The following is a 17257-nucleotide window of genomic DNA, read 5'->3' as shown; positions in this document are numbered from 1 at the left end:
AAAAAACATTCAAATATATTTCGTAATCGCATAATACGTCACTATAACATGATAAACACTTCACAGAACGCAACTCCGTTTCTGTCGCCGCAACACGGCCAATGCGCAAGCGTCGACACACCTGATATGTCCCACCCCCACGGGGGATAAGTACCTTGGGGCTGTGAAATGGGGGCTGCCCGCTGTGAAGGCCAGCTGGCTGTTGGCGTGTGCGCAGGACGGCAGACGTGTGAGCGAGAGGGAGCATTTGGTTGGGGACACGAAGGGTGAGTTGTACATATGCTGTGCTGTAAGTTGTGAGGTCGTGAAGGATGATATTATGTGTACCAACCAAGTCGGACAACTGAGCGAAGCGAAAAAGTTGGAACGGACCCTGGCCTCCGACGCTTAACGGCTGAGGAAACATATGGGAAATCACTTAGATAAGAGAGAGAGAGAGAGAGAGGTAAGTTGTGAAAATATCAAGATTTTTTGTTTAATTTTTAATTGTGTAAAGACTTTTTTAGTTTCATGCCTTCAAAAAATTAATTCCAGACAATTTTATCAAATCCTTGACGAAATTCGAAAGGCTAAATATTAAACTAGTCTATTCTATTAACTACTAAATGTTGCCCGGGGCTTCGCTCCCGTGGTAATTTTGAGATAAAATATAGCCTATAGCAATCAATGTACCTTTCTAATCATGAAAGAATTTTTGAAATCGGTTCGGTAGTTTCGGAGATTACACGCCTCAAACATACAAACTCTCAAACGCTTACCTCTTTATACTAATAGTATATATTAAACAAATAAGTTATTTGTAGTTAAAAGGAACAGTTTTCTCAAGTCGATCGTGCGTAAACGGACTTAAGTTACATTTTTTGTCGCTATATAATCTGTTTAGCCGACAATCTTCCCAACAAAACAAAAAATCCTCAGCACCACCGTCCCCAGAGGAGCCCCCAGAAGTTCCAGAACATATCCCCGAAGACCGACAAGCGAACATACAGACAGACAAAGAGAACGCGATGCTTCCGCCGGCCCCTAGTGCTGTGCCGAGGCGCGGCTCCGTTCCGGGAAGTCGGGAGCAGACGCCGAAAAACAAAGGTGGCTTAGGTGAGATATATTTCCAAAAGAAAGGTGACATTTAAAAAAAAAACAGTTAAGTTACCCTGCATGAACTTCTATGGCGTGGTGTTAGCGGCGACTTTGCAATGAATTTGGATAGGTTGATGTGCTGTTGACTGTACTGGCATAGACCATAACCCGGGGGAAATATGGTGTGACTCAATCCAAAATTTTATTAAATTAAAACAATATATATTTCTTCGTTTTGTATGTCAATGTCTGACCTGTTTCGTGCACCATCAAGTTATGCAGAAGATTATGAAATTGGAAAAAAAAATCTGTCTAGTTATATTAGCCTTAGCCCCTTATTATCCCCGGCCACATATTGCTACGTAGCGAGATTCGACGTACGTCAACGCACGTCAATGGCAAAAGATGACAATTTATAATTTAACGCACGTCAAAGCCTGCCATTTAAAGCTTGGAACTCACACATTGCTATGATGAGAAATATAATATATCTTGTAATCATCATCATCATCATCGGGTGCCATCTTCGAAGTGAAGTTTGGTGGTCAACATACGGCATAACATAAACCCTTTCGGCTTTGGGCCGCTATTTTCAGTTGGTTCTATCTAAGTCCGGGCCAATCCTTTATGTCATCAAACCATTTTCGTCGAGGGCGGCCATCGGCTATCTTTTGCCAGGGATTTTGCCTTCAAGAATCAGTCTTAGAAATTCAAACTGTTTTGTAATTCTATTGTATAAATGATCTGAAGTTTATTTTTAACAAATATGTCGTCTGGAATGTTAAGTGTGCAAAATATAGTGAACCGTTGCATTCGAAATGTGAGCGACAGAGATAGATGTATTATATTCACACACTATTTTTCATCGGACACAGAGATCAAGCTATGTTTTACAAACTATATAGTTACAAATAATATTTTATATTACGGACAAACATTTGAAATATATAAATATATATAAAATTGATATTGTGATTATAATATAGCCGTGAAAAACATTAAAAAAAAATTAAATTGATATTTATGTTGACGCAGTGGTAAAGTGCTTGCCTCTGAACCGAGAGGACACGGGTTCGATCGGTCGGGTCATGATGGATATTTTTCTGATTGGCCCAGGTCTTGGATGTTTATTTATGTATTTCAATAGTAATATTCTTATATATGTATATGTTAATCAATCAAATCAAGCTCAGTCTGTGTGATTTGTCTTAATATATTTATATTTATTTATTTATTTACTACAGCGGTGGACGATATGTCGCCAGCGTCACGATATATCGCTATGGCGAGACAAGGGCTCCTCGGCGGAGATTCCCAGGAGACACCGAAAACAAAAAGAGTGCTGGGTTTGAACGATGATGACAGACCAGGTAAACATTTAGTAATTGTCGACATCGTTATATATTTATTTATTAAACTTTATAGTTCCATGTATAAACATACTTATAAACTTGAGGTTCGACCCGACTTCGCTCAGGTAAAACCATAATAGAGAAGGTAGCCTATGTTACTTCAAAAGGTTTCGTCCCAGTAGTTTTTGAGATCATTCATCACAAATAAAAATACAAATCTTTTATCTTTATATTAATATTAGTATGGATGGCGAACTTAATGCTAAAAGCATTCTCTCTCAGCTAATGATTATTTATTCATAAAAAACATATATATCATATATTTTGTCACTAACGCTGAAAATTGGCAGAAAGAGACAAAACTTATTTTAGCTTTTAACAGGGTAAGACAAGAAGACCTGTTCATGTACCCAGGATCCGCTGCCAGTGAGGGAACACTTCAACGGTTTATATCACAGACAAGTTTTTTTTTTGTCACGCGTTTTATGCAGCAATATCTCGCTTCTATTACAATAGAAGCGTTTGACAAAAAAGACTTTTTGTTTTCAAAAAAAACTTTGTTTTGTCACACAACACACTTTTGTTCATTAATACAGATGGTGATTGTAAAAAAAAAATATATTTATTTAGATGGTGAAGTACGAACGCCGCCATTGGACGATGCATTATCGACACCCAATCTCCGAGGACTCAGTCCAACAACTAGAAGAAGGTTGCAAGCGGTGAAACGCGGGGAAATGCCGTCAGACCCTATACGAACACCTGTAGATCCTTGTGAGTTGTGTTTAGATCATTCTTCTTTATATATTCGTGTTTCCTCATGGCGCGGTGAATCCTAGAAGCGGTGGTGGCGTAATGGTTAAGACTGATGTGGATCGAAAGGAATAGAATATAATAATCAGAATTTATTTGCAAGATTTACATAGATCTCTCAAAGATCAATCAAGGTCTCCGGTTCGTATCCTATTCGTGCCACATGAGTTTGTATACCAATCTGACTCATGTATAGTAGTTTTCATAGACCACCACTTGCTTCCGTGGAAGGAAAACATCGTGAGGAAACCTGCACACTGGTGGACGGTTTAGCTCACTAGTGTGTATGCGACTACCTGCCACTAGATGGCGGCGGGTAGTCGTAAAAGTCATGTCAGATGCCCTTAGGTGACTTGAATAAAATCTGACACCAGTGTTAACAGTAACACACTCGATATGATAATGAAACCACCCAGTAAGACGAAGACGGAAAGATGTATTTCATCTCTTTCCGTCTTACGTTTTACTGGTTAGGCCGAACTGGCACGGTCTCGATAGCACAGTGGTTAAGAGCACTGTCCCGGATAGACGGGGGCGTGGGTTCAATTCCCGCTCGATTGCACCAGAACTGTTTTCATCTCAATATCCAATAAAGTTCACTGCCGCGTCTGTCTGTCTGTCTGTTCGCGACAAACTCATAAACTGATGTATTTTCACCAATAGATAGTGTGTTTCCCGAGGAAGGTTTAGGTGTATGTAATTTATTATGTTTTTGCACGTGCGAAGCCGGAACGGGCTGCTAGTTATTATCAAAATTAATGCAACAGGAGACAGCGCCCTCATTTACTTTCATCACTTTCCTGACAGACTGTAATTTAAACTACACGTGTAATTTTGCGAATAAAGGTTTAATTATTTTATATATATTTAATTATTTACTAGCTTTTGCCCGCGGCTTCGCCCCTGAAAAAAATCTCGGTTATTTTTTAAGAAAAATTATGAATGGTATGTTTACCAATTTTCAGCTTTTTATCTTGAAAATTCTATTACGTCCCATACAATCTTTCAACCCCCCTTCTGAAGGGGTTGAGGGTTAATTTTCGAAAAAATCTGAAACACGTTATTAATTTGTTGTAAACAACTAAAATCCAATTTTTCAAGTCACTAACTTCAACGGTATAGAACTTTTGTATAAAAGTTTTTCATCCTTTTCATCCCCTTTGTGGGAATTTCCAAGATTATAGGAATCTTAGTGCTCACCTACACTCCCCAGGGAACCTACATGCCAAATTTCAGCTTCCTACGTCCAGTAGTTTCGGCTGTACATTGTCTGTCAGTCAGTCAGTCAGTCAGTCACTCAGCAACGGAAGAGTTTTATATATATTGATTAAGCATTGTGTCTCGATTCTTGGCTATCATACCGCACAAGCTGTTTAACCGGAGCTTCACCAGCTTAAATGCCCTCGGGAACAGTTTTTTTTTTTTGGGATTGGGATAGTTTAAATAAAATATTCATAGCGCATTTAAAATACACACAGCGCCATCTAGTGTTTTATGGCAAAGTTTATTAGCATTTAGCACCACTTATAATTTTTACGCTCTAGTCGAGAAAAACCCAGACACACCGGACAGCGCATTCGGCGCAGCATTGAGACCGGGCTCTGGTCGTCTGTCTCCCGATTCGCGGAAACGATTGTGGAAGGTCGTTCAGGATCTACCATCCAAGGAATGCCTTCCACTCAAGGAGAAACATACGGTGAGTTTGTTACATGCTTAATGTCTCGGGTGGAAACTTGCAATTCAATTTTTAAGCTAAGATATCTTCAAACGATTGAGTTGAAATATTGTACAAACGTAAACAAAGTAAATAATTTGAAAAAAATAGTATTTTTAATAAAATTATTGAAAATTGTCAAAAAAAATATATAAAGAGTTACTGGTATCAAACACTAAACCTCCTAAATACTACTTGGGTACATCAAAACAAGCAACTTTTTTTTTTACTTATAAAAAAAATACAATCTAATTTGCGATTCAACACATCTTAAATCTATGTACTTATTAGCCAAGCAACACATTGACAGTACAGTAGCGTTATGTAGCGGAATCGAACATAGAGCTAACGTTTTATAGGAACGACATTAAAAGCAAAAAAAATGTGTTTTTTTTTTGTATTTATTACGTTTAGACAAAAGTCGTAGAACAAAAGATGTTAGTCTCTATGTACTTTATGCGCCTTTGGAAGGTTATGCGTTAGATACCAGCATCTGTGTATATAAAGCTAAATGTACAAAAAATTTTGTCCACACAGCCACTATCGGAGATCCGCAACAGATTCTTAGCGCAATTCAATGGTGACGCCCCAACCCCGCCATCTGAACATACGTTGGCGCCGAGAAAGCTACATTTAGAGGTCTGTAAAACATTATTGCTAACACTGAAGTGGTGGTGGTGTAATGCTTAAGAACTAAGAAGCTGTAAACCGAACGGTCCCAGATTCGAATCCTACTCGTGCCATATGAGTTTGTATACCAGTCTGACTCATGCGTAGTAGATTTCATAGACCACCACTTGCTTCCGGTGAAGGAAAACATCGTGAGGAAACCTGCACACTGGTTGATTATCAACTTGTGTGTGAAACGGAGGACGCAATGGCAAACCACTCCATTCATAATGCCAAGAAAGTCGTTATGTGTGCGTTTCATTCCACGTAACGACCACAACCCTTAGCCATGAGGAATACGACTATGAAGAAGAAAATATTATTATATAGAGTTCCGTACATCCAAAGGTAAAGCGTGACGTAACCCTCATACTTCACTTCGTTGTCCGTCCGTCTGTCAGCTCAAGATCCTTTTTTCTCAGGAACAATTTGTAGATAAAATTTGAAGAGATAACAAACTTAATTTTGTATTTATAATATAGCTATTATAATTTTTGTAGGACCAAGCAGACACGCCGCCGGCTAAAATCGCGAAAACATCAATACATCAAGTATGTATGATTAGATTTATTCTTTTCCCAAATTCTTTTCCTAACGGAGAAGGCAATGGAAAACCACTCCATTACTAATAATGCCAAGGAGAGTTGTTTGTGCGTGTTTAAATCCACATAATGACCACGAGACCCTAAGACATGAGGAATACGTCTATGAAGAATAGATTTATTTGATATCAACTAAGCTTTTGCGTGCGACTTCGTCCGCGTTCAATTCGTCCGTCCGCACATAACTTATTATTGTTCATGTCTCGGGTTCTAAGCACAAACATATACAACATGTTAAGATGAAACCTATGTTAAGATTTTAAGTTAGACCATCCGCTGTACAACTGAGTAAACCGTATCAAATTCCATCGAGTAGTTTATACGTTTTGCGCGAATAAACATAGCCCACATACATTTTTATTATAATATACTCGTATGTATATAGATAGATTTGTAGCGGAAGACAGGTTATCATATCTGTAGGTGCAGCGACAGACGGTGTCATGTCGGAGGTTGTATTTATGCTTCCAATCGAAAACGCACTGTCTGCGCGATCTAGGCTTGTTAGCTTCTGGTAGTGTCGACCGTAGTGCCATCTGTCTGTAGAGTCGTGGATCACTTGTGTGGCTTGTTATTCGTTGCGTTTGGTCGGCTTTTTACATCTGCGCTGTTGTGCATGTGACGTGGTAGATGTCGCCACAGATTTTTTTTAATCAACTGATTAAACTACATGATTAGACAGGACAGGAAAAATACTCAAATAAACAACTGTTTATTTAAGTATTCTGTCCTTAGTCTTCTACCTTCTATATTATTTTATAAAATAGATTACTATTTTACGGAGGTTGTAAAAAATCAACCTAATTAGACAAGGAACAGACGATTTTCATACAAACTTTCACATATTATAGTCATTTATGGGTTGACTTTTGGAAAAAAGTGTAGCCTATGTTTGAACTGGGGTCTTTAACTACATGCATACCAAGTTTCATCAAAATTGGTCCAGCGGTTTAGCCGTGAAAGCGGAACAGACAGATTTTCGCATTTATAATATTAGTATGGATTGAGTATTGAGTGGTACTATTCTAGGGCGGAACCACGCTACATCAGTAAGATATTTCTAAAGACATAAATTCCACAGAGCGCAAGCGGCGGTATAACAACAAGCGACATAGACGAAACAGCAAGAAACCCTACAAATTCAACAAAATCAAGCATTTCGTCCGCTTCAAGCGTTTTGCCCGCTGTAGACGCGCAGCTGCAACGCTTGAGCGCAGCGCTGAGTTCGCGTCTGAGTTCACAACGCGTTCGCAGATCAGTTCAGAGGGATTCTATTACCATTGCACCGTCCACTACTACAGGTAATATATTAATATATTTTAATGAAACTATATTAATACTACATACTACACAGTACAATGTTTAAGAAAAATACAATTTGCACCAAAATAGATTTCGTTCAAGAGTCCCGGGACCGGGACGCTGGTCTTCCAGTAATGCCAAAGTACTTATAAACTAAATGTCACGGCGTGTCAAACTCAAAGAGAGCCCATCAAGCCGCCGGCGCATGTACGCGTTGCGTCTGATATTTTATTTATATTTATATTAACTACTGAACTAAATACAGTTAAGTTGCCAATATTGGATATTTTTACTGGCTCTCACACTAAAGGTTAAATCATAAAACCAAAAATATGAAGAAAATGGTGGCGCTGCCTAGTCAACATTCGCAATATGGCATACATATTTGATGTTTTCATACTAAATTACATTATTATATAGCAACTCGCCGTTATCTAGAGATCTAGATAATTGACATAGGCTTGTAGAAGAGATTACTTAATGGCTACAGGGTATAATATAAATGTAAACATAAAGTTTTTTTCTACAAAAATGCTTGTAATAATGAGCTGAATTTACGGAAACCTCTGTGTACGAGTACGATTAAATAAATAAATAAATAATATGGACAAATCACACAGATTGAGCTAACCCCAAAGTAAGTTCGAGACTTGTGTTATGGGATACTAACTCAACGGTACTATATGATATATCAAATACAATATATAGATAAACATCCAAGACCCGGGCCAATCAGAAAAAGATCATTTTTCATCATGACCCGACCGGGGTTCGAACCCGGGACCTCTCGGTTCTGAGGCAAGCATATTACCACTTCGCCACTGAGGTCGACAAAATAACTATAAATAAAATAAATACCGATTCACGCTTGACCAGTGTTTTCTCTCAGCCGCAGAACAAGAGGCCGGTCCAGAATCCCAGCCCAACACGGTGGGGTGGGACGACACCACTCCCCACCCACCCGGGGCCGTCACCGAACCTACCCCAGCCACCAAACGGTTTATGCTGTCTTCTAATGTCGATGTGAGTGTTTTGACTACTTATAACCCTAACTATATCTTTATACAAAGTGACTTTTTATACATTGGCAATATTTTGTCTACATGCTCAGTCCGTGATTCTGAACGACTTTTAGTATGAGGGTAACTCCGAAATCGCGAAAAGAAATCTGTGGTTCTATTACAAATTGATTTTTTTTTTCGCGTATTCAAGGTTGCTTTTACACGAAAAAGTTGTTCAGTACCATCGACTGAGCATGTAGATAAAATAATGCAACAAGGTCCTCTATCGCGTCTGTCTGTCTGTTCTAGTGTGATTCCTCAGTAGTGTTTAGGTGTTTAGTTTTTTTTATATTTTTACCGTTTCATTTTTTATTTTTTTAGCGAAGCCGGCACTAGGGCCGCTATAGTTTCTAGTAAAAAAAAAACAATAGATTAGGTGACAAGGTCAGAGAATTGCAAAAAAATATGTATAATCTAGATGAAATAGACATATTTAGGATCATTATGATAATTCATTTATTATAACTATGTAGCTGGATCATACGAAGATTTAATGATGGTTGGAAAGTCAATTTTAAAAAATATGAATTTACAAAAACAAATTCAACCATCATAAAATGATGATGAACCAAAAATTTGTAACCACTTTTATTTAGAAGTCATTACCACAAACGTAATATTTAATGTAGCTGTCACTGTAAGTACGGAGCGTTCTGAAAAATGTGTGATTTTATTTCTGGCATACCTTTGAAAACATTGCCATTACCACAGTATTATATATATAATAATCAACACTCGGATCACCATCATAACCTGTTTTGATATACCTTTTGACATTATGTACTTTTATATATTATTAGAAAAAAAACATTGTAAGAAACAATAATGGTAAGCCCTTCTGGCATGATAGGGACCAACACTGTTCAAATGAGTTTCTTTCAACATTTCTTCTTAGCAGTGGTCGTTCCGAAATGCCAGTAGTGTATAGCTTGTGAGAAATAACTATAAATATAAAAAAAATACGAGAAAAAGTGCCTGTGACGGTCTAACTTCTGAATAAATGATTTGAATTTGAATATTTTTTTTCACTGGAGTTTCTATTGCAAGGGCCTAAGAATAATCATCAAAAAAAAAAAAATGTCTAAATTAAAATTTTCAAATTCAAATCAGATTTATTCAGAAATTAGACATTCACAGGCACTTTTCTTTTTCACGTCAACATTCATATTAAACAGTTATTACTTACATGCAACAAACTATAAGGCATTCCGGAGCTTGTCAACTGGACTAGCTATATCCAACAGAATCGCGAAGAGATAATAGAAATGATCCAATATCTCGGCGGGGAAGTGTGCGACGGTGCGGAACTGGACCCCGAAGCTACCCACCTGCTGTGCGCAGCCCCGGGCAGGTCGGAGAAGATGCTGGGCTCAGTGGCCGCGGGCCGCTGGGTGCTGCACCCCGCTTATATACCGCGAAGTCGTGTTAACGGCAGATTTGTGACGGTGAGTATATGTTGTGTTCGTGTTAGATTGATATGTGTTGCGGGATATGCAAACTTTATTTTACTTTGTACTATCTTATATACCTCGGTGGCGTAGTGGTAAAGTACTTGCCTCTGAACCAAGAGATCCCGGGTTCGATCTCCGGTCGGGTCATGATGGAAAATGATATTTTTCTGATTGGCCCGGGTCTTGGATGTTTATGTATATATTATATTTGATATAAAATAGTACCGTTGAGTTAGTATCCCATAACACAAGTCTCGGACTTACTTTGGGGCTAGCTCAATCTGTGTGATTTGTCCGTATATATTTATATTTATTTATATACAATGGCTTATCACATTATCTAAAATCTGTGAGCTATCTTTCCAACTTATCACCCACGTCTCGAGACTGTGGAGATACGCCACATTATATGTTATGTAAATGTTAATGCCTGAAACGCGGGTGATTTTTCTTTCTAGCTCGGGCACCCTTTGTTTTGTTTTATTTTAATCTTAATTTAGCTCTATTGTAAAACTTTTATTTAAGTAACATGAATAAAGACATGTTATATTATGTTCTGTATATGTTATATAATGATATGTATATGTTATGGTCGTGTTATATGTAGATAGATGTGATTGGACTTACTATGTGTTACTCGGGGAGATCTGAGAAGATGCTGGAATCCATACGTAATATACACCACTTCAAGACGGGTGCTCTGAAGTGGTCTGTATATTTCGAAATGGAAAACTTTACAAGAATGATTCCGTTTTTCCAGACATGTACAAATATACATTTTTAAGGGTTTTCCTTAATCGTGAGGATTCTGCAATTTTATTGACAGTTTTGTTCACTAGAGTGTACGCGACTACTTTCCAATTGCCGTCCGTAGATCGTCGTATATGTCGCGTCAGGTGCCTTTAGGCGACTTGTTAGCAATAAAACACTCTAAACGAACAAGAAGCGGGGTTCCGCCCGTCTCATTCAAAGGACGATACTTTCTCAGGAGGAAGAATACGAATGGGGCAATCCACTCGCGACTTGCCTGCCGTCGCTCACGGGAGCTGAACACATACTGGCTCGAGCTGCGTATCGCTGGCGATCGAACAGAGCTAGCGGCCGGCCCGGGCCTTTCACTGGAGTGGTGGCCTTATTGCACGTGCCGCCGGCTAGGAAGAGACTGCTGCAGAGGCTAGTGATTGCTGGCGATGGACAAGCGCCGGATTTGGAGTGAGTCCAAATATATATATATTGTCATACTAACTGCGCCCGGGGCTTCGCTCCCGTGGCAATTTCGGGATAAAAAGTACCCTATTCGCATTATAATATGATAGTTGGGAGTATTGTTTGGGTACAAACTAAGATCGAAACGGGGAATATATATATATCCACACGGAAGTTTTATTAAACAAAAGTTTGCATTATTTACACACATTTATACGACGACCTCCATTGCGTAGTGGTTACCGCAACTGATCGCGCAGCAGGTCACGGGTTCGATTCCCAGCGCCGGTGAATTTTTTGTCAGCGGTTCGCAAATACTTGTCTGCGGTTCTGGGTGTGATACAATCTTAGTGCTTAGTGTGGGTCGTTGAGTGGTATCCATTTGTATATTTAATTTTTTTCTAATATGAATAAGTTGTTCAGTATTCATGTTCCCAATTGTATTCGGGCTTGCGAAGCCTAGTGTCAGCGTAAAAAAAAATCCTTAAAACTAATAAATTCGGCTGTGGTTTTACGACCGGTCGCCTGAGACGTTTACCATCCTTGGGAATGCTATAATTGGCTATCAGTTGCGCTCTTTGGAGGAGTCCCATTTCAATATTAAACTTAATCTGGCTATTATGTTTTAAAACACCACAATTTCCTCCCCCAGACCGCCATACAACGACGAATCGATAACGGTATGCTTCGCGGACGTCAAACGTTACCCTCTGTCGTCACGTGACGCCTCATGGCTGGCGTCCCACAGGGTTCCAGTGTGTGCGCCGGTGTTGCTCAGCTCTTACCTCACTGACGACACGCCGCCGCGGCCGATAGACCACTGTCTACCCGACTACAGGCCTAAATGACTCATACAAACATGAAATATTATCGACTTTTCTCTTTAGCCAAAATTTGTCAAACTACCCGCTATTGCTGGCGTCCTTTAGCATGTCAGTGTAACCGCTAGACCGCTGTTTACCCGACTACAGGCGTAAATAACCTCACTTGTGAAATATACAAATATTATGCAATACTAGCTGCGCCCCGGGGCTTCGCTCCCGTGGGAATTTTGAGATAAAAAGTACCCTATATATTATTCCAGGTTGCTTTTTTTGCTGTTGATGATGATGATAATGAATATGCTGTTAACTGTACAAGCTGTAACTGTAATTTCTGTTTTATGTGTTTTACTGATCATTACTTCATATTATTCAATGAAGACAACATTTAAAAAAAATCAATTGCCTTGCACTAATATGTAGTTAATTCCAAAAATACAACGAAAATCTACACAAAAAGACGTTTAACGATAACATTTTTAGCGTTGACTGACATTTGTATGTGTTATTGAGACGATAACTATTATTGTATATAACGTACTTGTAACTAGAATTATTTAAGGCTGATTAAATAAAACTATTTTACATAATATTATTATTTTTTATGTCATTATCTAAGCTAAAGTATGTTTTGTCACTATCGCACTTTATAATATATGACATTTGAGAGAAAGAGCAAAATATAGGTACCTACTTTAGCTCAAAGTTACCTTTTATGAACAACGGCGTAATTGTAGAAGTTAAAATTTTTTAATGTATTCTTGAAACTATCTGAGCAGACGCCCTGATGGTCGTTTTTCAATCGAAAATCTTGCAAAAAAATTTCAAAATTATTCCGACTACAACTCATTGCACTATAACTATTAACACTTATACATATTTCTTAACCATAATCTTGACGACCCGTTCGTCATCTTTTGGGTAATCCAGGCCAACATCAGCGTACTCCTTGATAGGATTTTCATATATGCTATGGAAGCCACTCCGCGCGGCTGATTTTTGAGCTGCTATCCCTGTGAAGATGGTTGTAGTCCCGCCGATGCCAAGCGCGCGGCACAGTGGTTCCCTGAAAAATATCATTTTTTACTTAGATATTTTCACTGAAATATGCGTATTTAAGAATATACAGCACCGTAGACAGAGCTAAGGACCATGTCTTCTATTTCGTTCATACAAGAGAGAGACGTATTAGTAGTACATGGGAAGAAACGAGACAAAGCACTGACATCTTTCACAAATGCAAAAACCAAATGCAATCGAGTTTAAATGTATGCAAACAAGTTACAACTAGCTAAATAACAGACTGTGTGACCTTCGGTAGACATTGTATTAGTGTAATTGGTTTCATGGTCCACTATGTCGTATATAAGGCAGGTAAGTACATAATAAGGTAATGTACCTAACCATAGTACATAACTAGTTGTTAACACGCACAGACCTACTTATACATAAAAGAAATATGTGGACCTACCTGTACTGTAGGTATTGGTAGGTAGGTACGTCTGTACCTACCTATCAGTTTGTCTACATGCTCGGTCCATGATAGATAATTACCTAGCAACTTTTAGATTGGGTGCCAACATGACATCGCAAAAAAAATTAGGTCTTCCATATATATGACGGACTGAGCATGAAGACAAATTGGTAGGTAGGTACAGAAACAAATGACACACGACTGGCACGAGTAGGATTCGCACCTGGGGCCTTTCGGTCACAGGCTTTATCTAAACCATTTTAGTCATCACTGTTTCAAATTATTATTTCAGAAATTATACATTCGAAGGCGCTCTTTCACATATTTTAATTCATACAATTATTAAGGCTACAAACTACTAGCCTATGAACTGTCTCACCTGGCAGACAAAATCCTGGATCCCAGCTTGGCTCCCCTATACTCTCTGACAACAGTTAGACCCAGGGCCGCTAGAGCCTTGTCCAGACCAAGGTATTCCAAAGGGTTTGCCTTCTTCTCTGAGTGCACAACTGCATCCAACACGTTCTTATATTTTTCGCCTTCAAACTGCAAATAAATTTTAAAAATCAAATCATATTGCATTTAAGATATTTCGTGAAATCGTAAAATTAATGTAGTCATTCCTTGTTAATATTTCTTGCCTGTTGCCAGGGCCTGGCAGGAGCGGCATAACCAGACTTTTGTTCCGCACGTAATTTGCCGGAGCGAAGTTCCTTTGATCATAGGAATTAACTTTAAGATCAAAGGAACTTCAGTCCGGCAAATTACGTAGGGAACAAATGTCTGATTATGCTGCTCCTGCCTGGCCCTGGCAGAAGAGGCAAACGCAAGAAATGCTTACTTGATGTCGTCAAGAATGGCGTGCCAAAGTTCTAACGGCTAAATGGTTTACAGGTTTTCGTAATAAGTAGGTATAATTCTGTAAGATGAGATAGGTATAGGGTATGTCCAGTATTTTCCCAAGTAGGAAAGCGAAGCTCAACGTCTGAAGAAAAAACCCGCAAAATGTTCAGATGAAACAGAGAAAGAGAGTCAGACCAGACTTTTTTGTAGGAAACTGGGAAAATCCCGTCTATAGATGTGTTAGCAAGTATAAGATCACGTCATACATCATACTGCGGCTCAACACCCTTCTCCTTGACCAAGCACACGTTGACGGCCACCAGTTGTCTCGCGCCATCTCTCTCCGCATAGCAAGCGAGACTCATACGCAGCGCGACGCTGTTCCTCCACAGTGCGGCCATTCCGCGCATGCTCGCTGGGTCGTCGACGAGCCCTGTAAGATATGGCGGATACATATTTCTTCTTAATCTTTATCAAATCTTATATTATGATTGTGCACTTTCGACTAACAATTCGTCAAATTTGGTGGTTTTGACACATTGCTATTGTATTTTTATTGTTTTGTTTTGTGATATTAATAAAAGTCAACAACTCAAAGTTAATAATAATTCATTAATAAATGCATTTTATTTAATTGATTTGTTTTGTTAGTTCGTCAGAGGTTGGGCCACAGAATGAGGATATAGTATAAAGTGTCTGTCAAGAAATTGAAGAAATTAAATGAAGGCGCTGTCTCCTATTGGCCGGCGACACTGGGTGTTCCTCAACCAATCTTGACCATTCTATTTGGTATTGCAATGGCAAAAATGTAATTCGTGAAAATTCCGTTTTCTTCACTTCCTTAACATACTGTATGTACAGTCAACAGCACATCAAGTTACCCTGCATGAATCTCTATGCGGCGAGTTTGCAATGAACTCGGGTAGGTTGATGTGCTGTTGACTGTATCTAGCAACAAAAAGTTCTTGGGATTGCGGACTACGGTGTTATTCTATATATGGGTCGCATTTTTTCCCTACATAATATCTAACTGTACGTGCCATTACTTTGGTGCGGTGCGCCACGTCAGCTAAATTCGTTGCATTCTTGTGAATTAGTATTTTTCAGTTAGTTCGTAATCGAACATTAAGCGCATCGTAGGTACGTTCTCACTGTCATTAATATTCATACTTGGTTTATCAAGTTTTTCGGACAATATATTTTATTATTTTCCTCTATCAAAACAGTTTATCATTTCTATCATAACAAATAGTATCCCGTACAGTAACTAACTACCTACATATCATAAAAAAACGAACCCTGGAGTTTACAAAGAACCTCATCAGTGGCCAGGTTCTCCAGCAGAACCTTGACGGCTTCCTCGTCGTCCTCCGGAGGTAGGTCCTGGATGGTATACCTTGTACCGTCAGCCTGCCACTGGTCCCATATCCGAGGGCAGGTTTCGTCCCAGACCCTTTCGAAGGGCATGTCAAGTCTGCAAATGGATACATAAATCCTTATTCCATACTAAAATTCGACCAAGATAAAAGTTATATGTATAGGAGTTCGACTCACTATCCTAAAATCCTGTTCCTATTATATCCGGGGTCAGCGTTGACAAATTTATAAGATTCGACAATGTTTTCTGTGTTGTCTGTGATTTTACAACAGGCCGTCTGCCTGACGTTAATCCTCCTTGGGAATGTTATTGTCTCTTAGTCGCCTCGTATGGCATCTAGGGTGGAGCCACACGCCATGCGCCAAGCTAATTTTGTAGTATAGTAGGTAATACGATTTTGAAATTTCTATCACTTAATAGGTATACATCATACATAGGAAACTTTATTTTGTGTTTGGGAATGGGATGAACTCGTAAGTAAACGGATAACTTTCTTGATTACAGTACTCATCTCAATAAATAATAATAAATATATTTGGACGAATCACACAGATTGAGCTAGCCCCAAAGTAAGTTCGAGACTTGTGTTATGGGATACTAACTCGAACGATACCATATTTTATAACAAACACATATATAGATAAATATAAATAAATATATAAATATAATATATATATATATATATATATATATATATATATATATATATATGTGTGTGTTTGTTATAAAATATGGTATGATATATATAGATAAACATCCAAGACCCGGACCAATCAGAAAAAGATCATTTTCCATCATGACCCGACTGTATACCACTGCGCCACCGAGGTCGTCGATGATTCAATCATTGAGATAAGTAGTTACTGTAATCAAGAAAGGCCTCGTTTTTATTACTTTAATATTTCTATTATTCCACCACACACGGTTAAGAACTTGTTTAACAACACGTAATATATTATAATACCGGTTTACTAATAATAAACAAGTGCCTATGAGTTAACTTTAAATATTTGTTTTAAATTGTATTAGTAAAAATCACAAGATAACCTAAATAACAAACCTATTATCATATTAGCTATCACTGTCCATGCGCGTTTAAATGAACAGGAAAAATATATATATTTTTTAAATTGAGTCGTTTATTATGCAAGGTAAATAATAAGATATGGGCAAACAATATATATGTACTTATTTAATTATGTGAGCAAACAACTAATCTTATATAAAAAATGATATACGAACGTCCCGACCCGTACTAGGAAATCAGGAAAGCAGGTACCTATCTGCATACGTACCTACATCATTGGTGAAAATAATAATAAAAAAAACAATACATACGATTATTTTTCCTGTCTCGCCAACACTGTCTGACCGAACCGCCTTCCTTGGTTACACTGAGTGATCAAAATAATCATAGTGATATCACATGTCACATGGCTCATTAGCTCAATGTCGAGATTTTTTGCTTTGTTAATAGCGGCGAGTTTGCATTTA

The 17257-nt window shown here is 38.4% G+C and overlaps 2 protein-coding genes across 3 annotated transcripts in view; one reads left to right on the top strand and one right to left on the bottom strand.

Annotated features, from left to right (window-relative positions):
• Nucleotides 1-12658, top strand: part of mus101 (mutagen-sensitive 101) — a 24189-nt gene extending 11531 nt beyond the window's left edge. For both annotated transcript variants that reach the window (XM_053745914.1, XM_053745915.1), the window contains exons 15-26: nt 67-266; nt 919-1095; nt 2322-2447; nt 3060-3203; nt 4787-4938; nt 5494-5595; nt 6126-6176; nt 7309-7528; nt 8419-8552; nt 9835-10035; nt 11030-11253; nt 11900-12658. In XM_053745914.1, the coding sequence (XP_053601889.1) occupies nt 67-266; nt 919-1095; nt 2322-2447; nt 3060-3203; nt 4787-4938; nt 5494-5595; nt 6126-6176; nt 7309-7528; nt 8419-8552; nt 9835-10035; nt 11030-11253; nt 11900-12095 (1927 nt within the window). In that variant the 3' untranslated portion in view covers nt 12096-12658. The remainder of the gene's footprint in view (nt 1-66; nt 267-918; nt 1096-2321; nt 2448-3059; nt 3204-4786; nt 4939-5493; nt 5596-6125; nt 6177-7308; nt 7529-8418; nt 8553-9834; nt 10036-11029; nt 11254-11899) is intronic.
• LOC128670340 (uncharacterized) lies at nt 12649-17257 on the bottom strand. The gene is made up of 5 exons (XM_053745919.1): nt 17102-17257; nt 15684-15859; nt 14652-14818; nt 13922-14088; nt 12649-13134 (listed from the first exon to the last, which is right to left on the bottom strand). The coding sequence occupies exons 2-5, from the start codon at nt 15850-15852 to the stop codon at nt 12939-12941; spliced, it is 699 nt and encodes a 232-aa protein (XP_053601894.1). The 5' UTR covers nt 15853-15859; nt 17102-17257; the 3' UTR covers nt 12649-12938.

Source organism: Plodia interpunctella, chromosome 5 (genome assembly GCF_027563975.2).
Source record: "Plodia interpunctella isolate USDA-ARS_2022_Savannah chromosome 5, ilPloInte3.2, whole genome shotgun sequence".
NCBI classification, from domain to species: domain Eukaryota; kingdom Metazoa; phylum Arthropoda; class Insecta; order Lepidoptera; family Pyralidae; genus Plodia; species Plodia interpunctella.
Note: the sequence above shows the minus strand (reverse complement) of the source record. Positions and strands in the feature narration are given on the sequence as shown.

Coding starts and splice junctions, on each gene's coding strand:
- LOC128670340 (XM_053745919.1), bottom strand. CDS start 15,852: ATGCCCTTCGAAAGGGTCTGGGACGAAACCTGCCCTCGGATATGGGAC. Junction 14,089..14,651: donor GTGTTGAGCCGCAGTATGAT/GTATGACGTGAT, acceptor ATTTATTTGCAG/TTTGAAGGCGAAAAATATAA. Junction 13,135..13,921: donor TCCAGGATTTTGTCTGCCAG/GTGAGACAGTTC, acceptor GATATTTTTCAG/GGAACCACTGTGCCGCGCGC.